General features: G+C 40.8%; 1 protein-coding gene and 1 long non-coding RNA gene across 7 annotated transcripts in view; one reads left to right on the forward strand and one right to left on the reverse strand.

Moving 5' to 3' along the window:
* asph (aspartate beta-hydroxylase) overlaps nucleotides 1-9,374 on the forward strand; it is a 40,594-nt gene that overhangs the window by 23,854 nt on the left and 7,366 nt on the right. For 4 of the 5 annotated variants that reach the window (XM_024268634.2, XM_024268637.2, XM_024268635.2 and 1 more), the window contains 5 exons: nucleotides 5,379-5,480; nucleotides 5,628-5,717; nucleotides 6,055-6,170; nucleotides 6,254-6,334; nucleotides 7,501-8,362. In XM_024268634.2, coding sequence (XP_024124402.1) covers nucleotides 5,379-5,480; nucleotides 5,628-5,717; nucleotides 6,055-6,170; nucleotides 6,254-6,334; nucleotides 7,501-8,362 — 1,251 coding nt within the window. The remainder of the gene's footprint in view (nucleotides 1-5,378; nucleotides 5,481-5,627; nucleotides 5,718-6,054; nucleotides 6,171-6,253; nucleotides 6,335-7,500; nucleotides 8,363-9,374) is intronic. The other variant, XM_024268636.2, reaches the window with a different exon arrangement.
* The window catches only part of LOC112144238, a 12,074-nt gene continuing 3,390 nt past the window's right edge, over nucleotides 691-9,374 (reverse strand). The window contains exons 2-3 of one of the 2 annotated variants that reach the window (XR_002918871.2): nucleotides 2,693-2,838; nucleotides 691-870 (exon numbers count right to left, since the gene is read on the reverse strand). This is a non-coding gene — a long non-coding RNA (uncharacterized LOC112144238). Of the gene's footprint in view, nucleotides 871-2,145; nucleotides 2,839-9,374 lie in introns of those variants that run through there. The other variant, XR_004949436.1, reaches the window with a different exon arrangement.

Genomic DNA, 9,374 nt, shown 5'->3' on the forward strand with positions numbered 1-9,374 from the left:
TTGGAAAAAAATGAAAACTTGAAATAAATCTTGAAAATTGGAAAAAAATATTTTTTTAAATGATAAAAAATACTGAAAACTTAAAGTTTGCAGTGAAAATATGAATAAAAAAACTATGTAAAAATGACCAATTGAAAAATAATGTATTAAATTAGTAGCAGCTGCTGTTTTAAATGTTTTACTTTTTTTTCTAAATCTTCAATTTCAGTCCTTTGTTTAAACGTTGTCCTCAGTTGTTATGCCCCGCCCCCATATAAAAGTACGATCAGCTCAGCAGCGAAAACTCAAAAATAAATTCAATTCAATTTTATTTATTTAGCCCAAAATAACAAAGAAAATTTGCCTCATTGGGCTTCACAATTGAAACTGTAGAGTTTAGTTAATAGTTCAGTCACATGCTAGCTATTTTGGCTAATGTAGGCTTGTTATTTAACTAATATTTTAGTTTAGCTATCAGCTTCAGTGTTTTTAGGTATCAGCTTCAGTGTTTTCAGCTATCAGTCTCTTTCAACTACATGACCATCTCAAGATTACCAGGATTGGCTGTTTTTCTTCTTGGTTGACTGCTCCCTCCTGACATGTTATGAACATTTCTGTCTCATTAATTGTGGATCATCACAAACGTGAAATACAGCAGGTTTCTATGGAATATCTGATTAAATTGGAGGACTGTGATGTCCCCTGATAAAACGTTGCTTTTTGACCTTTATTCTGTCTGTAACTTTAGATGAAAAACCTGGAGAACCTCCTTGCAGTGGAGCTCACAAAGGTATAGTGGAGTGTTCAGCATGGTGCTGTTGGTGAAATCTAACCACTCACAGGATGCCGTCGTCTCGATCCGTGTTTTGGTTGTGTTTACTTTAACTTTATCTAAAAAAAACAACCAAAAAAAGTAAAGAATTTGTTTTTGAAGAATGTTCTCACCATAATAATACAAAATGCATAAACTGAAGCACAGCATCAAATATTTAGTTTCTTTTCCTTGAAACAGGCATGTCCAAAGTCTGACACGTTGTGGCTCGTGGTCAGTTCTATTCTGACTTCATTGGGTGTATTGTGAGGCACTAGGCAGAGATGTAAAGACGCCATAAACTGCTCTTCTAAAGCACAAAATGGCGGCAGTCACTAAAGCCTAAATGCAGAAACTGAACAAGACAAACTGACTGAATTCATCTTTCAGTGCTTGACCTGCATGCTGGTGTGAGATGATGGACCACAGATCAAAGTATGACCTTCTTGAAGCTGGAAAGCACCTGCTGAGAGAATCCGAGCTGCAGCAGGAGTCCTGATGACGTCCCAAACTAATCCATCATCACGAGCATGCCCGCCTGCTGTGTGACGCTCAATAACTGAGTGGTTTGAAGCTCATTTCATGGTGATTTACTGGAGAGTCAAACCCGTGTTCTTGATCATCTATCCCAGAACCCCCCTCACCCAAGGACGTAGGCTTCAGGCTCAGAGAAGCTCTGAAGCAGCAGTTGGCCATCATCCACGAACGTGTCGAGGCCAAGAGGCTCGCCAAGCTGGCACTGGCGGAAGTCAGGCAGCTCCTTCTGAAAGAGGAGGAGCTGAAGGAGCTGGAGCTGGAGAGGAGGAAGGAGATCCCAGCAGACGTGAAGAAGAGAGTGGCTGCCAGGCTGAAGGAGGAGGAGGAGCGAATAGAGAAAGAGGAGATGGAGAAGCTGAATGAAGGAAAGACCCAGCAGCATGATGGGAGTCAGGAAGAAGAAAGGAAGGTGGATGAAGAAGACAGGAAGTGGAAGAAACCAGGGGGGAAGGAAGGAAAGAATGACGGAAGAGGAACTCAGAACCAGAGCAAGAGTCAAGGAGGAGAGTCTGGAAAAAAACGAAAGGCTGAAGATTCCAAGAGAAGGAGAGACATGAAAGCGTAGCTCCTCGGTTTCACAGGAACCAGCTTCCTCTGTTGGAGGCTGCTGTTGCTTCTCCCATTATACCAGCTAGTCTTCACCCACCTTTCATCTAAAAATGTGATCTTTAACATCTAAATTGAGATAAAAGGTTTAGAGTAGAACTTTGTCATTACACAGCAGCACAATGCAGAGTTTAGGTTCAGCTCGAGTGGCGTCTATCTGCAGAAACGCAGAGCAGGTTTCTCCAAATGTCTGTCAGCTACTGATTTGTTCATTTTTTTTTTTTCATTTTTTTTTTTAAGTAGATTGATCAACTTGACTGCTGAGTTGCTAGACTAGAGTCTGTTGGATGATGACCACCTTTCTACTAGAAATGTTACTGTAATAAACAATGTTGTAATCATTGACAATTATATTTGCATTTTTATTACATATCGTATTTTCCGGACTATAAGTCGCAGTTTTTTTCATAGTTTAGCCAGCGGTGCAACTTATACTCAGGAGTGACTTATTTGTTTGTTTTTGTAGACATAAATAGGCTCATATATTTGTTATTTTCCCAGTAAACACTGGTTGTCCTTTAGCGGTATTCATCTAGTTGTATGAATTCACCAGAGTAGATTTCTTTACATGTGTTCACTAGAGCTGCTCCAAACTCAGAACATGAACGAATGCTCTATACTATAATGTTACTTTCCCAAGACTAAGACGGAATCTAAACTGTCAAGTTTTATGAAACTGTTCATTCAGATATCATCACAAATCCAAATAATCCACATGACATACTTTACATCACTTTAAATGGTTAGTTCAGTACATACGAGTCCTGTTTTCTTCAGAGATCAGCTGTCATCAACATTATCCGTCCAGTTCCTGAACCCGCTGAATGCCCCAGTGGTCTTAGGCTGCTGGAGCCTATCCTGTCACTGTTTCCGAGGGCGGGGTACATCTTGGATGGGTTGCCAGTCTATTGAAGGGGTGTTATCAACATTAGTTTGATTTAAAAGTCCAACGTTTGTCATACAGATGAGTCGTTTGTTAGTAAAAGTCTTTTTGCTCTCGAGTTTTAGGTCACATCTGCTAACATGAATAGAGGAGGACAAAACATCACCATTAGAAAATCCATTACCTAGTTTTCAGAGACATGAAGTCAATTCAGTCGCCATTTTTCTGCAGTACAGATGTCACCCGATTTCGCCATTTTGGGACCAGACGAAGTTAGCAAGCAGTTATTGGTCTGAGAATCTGTTGAACACTTTGAACGTTTGGGGTGGGGCCAGCGGGCACCACATGCTCTTACTGAGGCATCTGATTGGTCAGTTTATAACTTGAATAAGTAGTAATAAAGAAACTATATGTGTGGAAGGACAGTCCAGTTCTCTCCATGTACGGTCTGTGGTCAGACCCCTTGGTGTGAAGCAGCATTTCAGGTGTGTAATCACTTAATTTAAACAAGTATGAGAACCAGAGCTATGACATTAATGTTTGAGACATTTAGCATCACGAGTGGGTTTACTAAGAAAGACTAAATTAGCAACAACACCAACAAAACTGAAATGCTCTAAGGAGACACGAGTGGATATTACCAAAAACAATTCATTTTAACCATTCCATTCATATCATATCATAATTTGTGGTTGATTTTCCGATTCATAGTCAATATTTTGAACAATCCATTTCACTGACCTAAAGTGGATCAGAACATCTGTATCCAGAACTTCCACCAGTGAGACTCAGAGATAAATACCTGCTACTGAACAGTTCAGGTGAAGTTTTCCAGATTCTTGTATTTCATCAAGATAATACATTAAATATGTGTACAAACAAGTAAACAAGAATGAATGTCAAATCCATTCACATTTTACTTTGATAAACTCGTTTTTCCACATCAGAATAATCATTTTTAGAACATTCTACCACACTGTATGGTCACATGACTGATAACTCAAAGTGTTTCCACACATTAGACTGGAATGATGGTTGATCAGTTTCTGCTGCATCACATGCGTGTTATCCGCTGTGAAGACACTTGGTCATTTAAACCGACCATGTCTCAATCCAAATGGGATTTTCCAAGATCTATCATAATTGATTCATTTTTCTTTTTAAAATGATTTTATTATGGTAAAGATCAATTGGACTAACAATTTGCCTTTGATCGATTAACAATCACCACACCCCTACAATGTTGTGAAGAAAAGAGCGTGCAGGGTGGTATGGTGGTGTAGAGGTTTGCACACTTTCATCACAGTGAGAAGGCCCTGGTTCAATCCCAGCTGGGTTCCTTGTGTGTGAAGTTTGTATGTTGTCATGCTTGTGTGGGTTTCCTCCTAAAACCCAACTGGTGAATCTAACTTGTCCCAAGGTGCGAGTGTGTGGGGTTGCGTGACCCTCCAGGGTGTAGCTCACCTTCATCCAACAGTACCTGATCCAGAAACTCCATATCCTCCATAACCGCAGGTTTGGAAAATGATTAGTAAAGAGACCGACTGTTGCATCCTGAGAATTGAAGTGCAAGCCCAGAATCTTCTGTAAAAGGTTCCATGAATCCAAACCATCCACCAAATAGATCTGTGTGTTTGATCATGTTGTTGATCCTCTGGCACAGATCCTTAAGCAGAATGTGAGTTGGCTGATCTTGCTGTGTAAACATTTCTTAAAGAACATTGGAGTATTGCTCAACACAAAGAGTAATTTTTTAATCCACAACAGCAGACTGCATACTTTACATGAGCTGTTACTCCGTGTCTGTTCTTTAAAAAGAAGCGTTTCTTCCTTCATCAGTTCAGTGCGAGAGGTCATCTCTGTCCAGAATTTTCCGCTTTCATCCATAATAAACACCTGCCCCGGATGATAATTATCTTCCGTGATTATCAGGATGTTTTCGAGCTGATGCCACTTCTCCATGCAGGAGAAATGGCATCAGAAATGTAAATAAACGGAGGAACAGCAGAGATGTTTTGAGAGGTTATAAAATACACAGCACATTTAGTGTGTTCTTTTAAATACTGCCTCACTAATGAATCTTTCTAGCTGCTTGTTTACCAGGAAACTATAAAGAAAAGGTAACAATCAAAACAGTCAATATATACATTGTGGCTTGTCTATATATATTTTTTTAATAGACCATTCGGAGGAAGGCAGACACAGCCCCTCGTCTCCGCCCCTAAATGTCAAAAGTAGTTTTTTACTTGCACGCAGAAAGTAGCTCCGCGCTCACTGAGATTCTGCTATGGCACATGCATCACTCATGCCTGAGGGAGCAGCTCATGCGCGCGGAAATAGACGGTCCCTCACAAGCGAGGACTTTCAAACCCGAGTACGCAGGAGCAGAAAGTGCTCTCGGGGGTCTGAATTATCCTCTTGGGGGTCTGAATTTTCTTTGAGGAATGTTTGATTCGTGCGTTTAGATGTCTTATTTCTGACTAATGAACAACGTCATACAATTCCCTCACTTTGACACTGCTGTTTACGAGTGTTTGACCTGCCGACATCTTCATGCTGTAGGGCTGAAAGGGAAGACAGAGGACCTCTCCTCAGAGACCATCACGGCTGATGAACCTTTGGACACGGCTGAGCAAGAACCCGAACCAGAACCAGCGAAGAGAGGTAAGTGCTGGCGAGTGACTAATCGACTATTAGTCGTCGACTAGTCGTGGCGGCCCTAGTGCGAGCTGCAGGTTTTCTCTGCAGTGAGAATGGATCAGAGGTCTCTCAGTTCCCATTTGTCGTGCTACCATGACCGTTTCTCCTTAGAAATCATTGAGCCAGACCCCGAGCCTGTGGAGGACACGGAGGAGGTGATAGAAGCAGCCGTAGCAGAAGAAGTCCCCGCCTCACACACAGGTGTGTGGGTCTGTCTCACACATGCACACTAGTTTGTACACCATGCAACTACACAAACTTATTAGAACGTTGTGTTGACTCTCATTGGATTTTGTACAGCCTAACCGAGCTGCCTCATCAGGACCACAGAGTCGAGGTTATGGCTGTGCTTACTCAGCAGAAATGTCAGATTTTTAGTAACAGTTTGTTTTTAGAAAAACGCATTGAGGTGAAGAACAGGTTTGACTTCACACCTCATCACTTAACCACTTCAGATCGTAACGTAACCACTGATGATGTCCAGGACTGACTGTGAACGTGAAGAAGAAACTTTACAGCTCTTTGCTTCTTACTTTAGAGCCTGAATCTGAAGCATCTGAAGAACCAGAGGCTGAACCAGAACCTGAACCGGAAACTCAAACTCAGCTTGAACCAGAAGCGGAACCTGAACTAGAACCTTTGGATTATCCTGAGGTTGGTACAACCATAATGAAACCTTCAGCAGATCCACCATGTCACTGCATGTTTGGGGTTTGAGGTGTTGTTTGCTCCTTCAGGTGATTGAGGAGGATCCAGAGGTTCTGGAACAGGAGCCCCCAGAAGAGCAAGAAGATGCTGTTGAGGACTCTGTCTCTGAGGTGGGTGGTTTCATTCCTGCTAAAACATGAGGAATCCATCACTTCTCTGCATGCCTATAGTCAATGCAGGCCTTCACTTTCACTGACTAAGTTGTTCTGCTGAAATGAAAAAAGGAAAAGACCCTTTTTCACGTGACGTCACACATCGCCGCTCATGTACAGCGTGGCTTCCAGTTTATAAGGTTTAGAACAGCAAGCTGACAGCTGAACGCTTTTAAAGCAATGTTACATAAATAATAAAAGGTAACCAAACCAATTGTAACCTGAATTTGTACATTTATTTTATAAATGTCCTACCTGATTGTATTTGTTTTCCCCTCTTAAATCAGAGTACAAATGTCAGTAATCCTGTCTGCAGTCAGACCGCAGAAGCTCAGCTGCTTCCCCAAATTCCTATGGATGATAATAAACGAGTCGTGGATTATTTCTTTCTGATAGTTAAAGTTAGACGAAGGTTACAAGTACTTCAGTGAATGCTGCTTGTTTGATTATGAAGGTAATTATTATTTTATTTTTCAAATCTGTGCTAAATTTCCGTGCTCACATAATCCTTGTAAGCAGATCAAATGTCAGAGTATTCCAGGGTGTCTGACATTAAAGTCAAACTTGTTACTGTTGTAATGTTTTCTACTGCGGTCAGTGAGCTGCTGTTAGCTCAGCCGTGATTCTAGCATCACTCCTCTTTGATTTTGTTCATAACTGTGTCTGATCTGTGGGAAAATAAAGGTAAAAAATGATCAAATTAATTGAAAACTTTTGCCAAAAATATCAAAGTGACTATTTCCATGTCATTTTATCAAATCCGTTTGCCCGGAGATTATTTTTTTTTTACTTGGCCGCTCTTATTTTGAAAGCTGAAACTACGTGGCTCGATAGCTGCTCTGAACATTCTTACTGAATAAAACCATTTAGCTTAACGTGGTCATTTGGGAAGTTTCTGTTTTATTAGGATTTAAAACGGGTAAGCAGATTTTTTTAAACACTACATGGCTTCACCCAACCAGTAATTATGAGTGGAAAAAAGTTTTTATCATTGACATTCTATGAAAAATTTTACCTCCAGGGTATGCAAACTTATGAGCACAAATGTAGTTTGCTGTCCAACGTTTAACCATAATTTAAATAATGTATGAAAAAAAAAATCTAAATTTTGAACAATTCTGCAGGTTAATCCTGATGAAGAAGAGCCAGCAGCTGATCGGGAAGGTCAGGAAATGGAAGAAGAGCAGGCAGAAGCTGCAGAGGAGTTTGCTGATGAAGCCATCAGAGAAACAGCTGCTGAAGAAGTGTTGGAGGAGGAGATGGCTTCCCCAGATGAGGCTGCCGAGGGTGTGACGGAAGAGGTGGAGGAAGTTCCTGAAGAAGTGGAGGAAGTTCCTGAGGAGGTGGAGGAAGTTCCTGAGGAGGTGGAGGAAGTTCCCGAGGAGGTGGAGGAAGTTCCCGAGGAGGTGGAGGAAGTTCCTGAGGAGGTGGAGGAAGTTCCTGAAGAGGCAGAGGAAGTTCCTGAGGAGGTGGAGGAAGTTCCTGAGGAGGTGGAGGAAGTTCCTGAAGAGGCGGAGGAAGTTCCTGAAGAGGCAGTAGTTGATGCTGCAGAAGATGTACCTCTTCCAGATGAGACCGCTGAAGATGAGGGGGAGGACACAGCTCCATCAGCGGAAGCCGTGACGAATGCAGCACCCTATGAGGAACCTTCAGAGGAGCCTGCTGGAGAAGCGGTTGAAAATGTGCATCTAGAAGAGGAGGAAGCTCTTCCAGCAGAAGCCAGTGAAGTGGTGGAAGAAGAAGAGTCTGCTCCAGAGGAGGCTGAGGCCAACACAGCATCTCAACCTGCCGAAGAGTTTGCTGAAGAAGAGATCACTTCTCCTGAAGAAGCTGCTGATGTCACAGCTGAAGAGGAGGAGGCTGTTTCAGAAACGGCTGCTTTAGAGCAAACTTTTGAAGAAGAAACTCCCACAGATGAGGGAGTGGAGGAAGCAGAAGATCCAGAACCAAAAGTTTCAGAAGAAGACTCTGAGAATCACGCAGAAGGTGAGATTCATGAACCATGATCAGGGTAGGAAGTGGTAGAAGTAGGACTTACAGGGAAAGGTCTCAGCTTTTCACTACTGAGGTAGCATAAAAATAAATCATCACACCTGTTACTGAAGGTGCCAAAGTAATTGCTAAAGGGACTTGCTAAAAATTCTAATGCTATTTGCTGTAATTGCTAAAGTTGCTTAAGTATTTTAATATATAACAATTTATTAGAAGTCAAATTAGCCAAAAAAGCTAGTATGTTGCTAAAATATTGTCTAAATTCAAAACGATCCTAAAATACCTCACTAAATCCCAAAATAGTTAAAAACATTAGCATGTTTCAAGCTTAACTCCAAAATAGCCTGAAAGAAATCCTCAGTAGATGTCAAATTAGCCTGAAACGTTAGCATGTTGTGAAAATATTGGCTACACTCAAGAATAGTTCAAAAACCTCAGAGATGAAAATTAGCCAAAAATGTTTGCATGTTGTTAAAATATTAGCTAAGCTCAAACTTACCCTTAAAACCTTCATAGATGCCAAATTAGCCAACAACATTAGCATGTTGTTAAAATATTAGCTAAACTCCAAATTAGCCTAAAGTCTCAGTAAATGCCAAATTAGCCAAAAACATTAGTATGTTAATAAATATTAGCTAAGCTCAAGATTAGTCTCAGAAATCTCTGTAGATGCCAAATTAGCCAAAAATGTTAGCATGTTGATCAAATATTAGCTAAACTCAAAATTAGCCTGAAAAGCCTCGGTAAATGCCAAATTAGCTAAAAGCGTTAGCAAGTTGGGAAAATATTGGCTAATCTCCAAATTAGCCTCAGAAATGTCCATAGATGCCAAATTAGCCAAAAATGTTAGCATATTGATAAATATTAGCTAAGCTCAAGATTAGCCTCAGAAATCTCCATAGATGCCAAATTAGCCAAAAATGTTAGCATGTTGATCAAATATTATCTAAACTCCAATTTAGCCTAGAAAGCCTCAGTAAATACCAAATTAGCCAAAAACGTTAGC

Source organism: Oryzias melastigma, linkage group LG17, assembly GCF_002922805.2.
Source record: "Oryzias melastigma strain HK-1 linkage group LG17, ASM292280v2, whole genome shotgun sequence".
Lineage (NCBI taxonomy): Eukaryota > Metazoa > Chordata > Actinopteri > Beloniformes > Adrianichthyidae > Oryzias > Oryzias melastigma.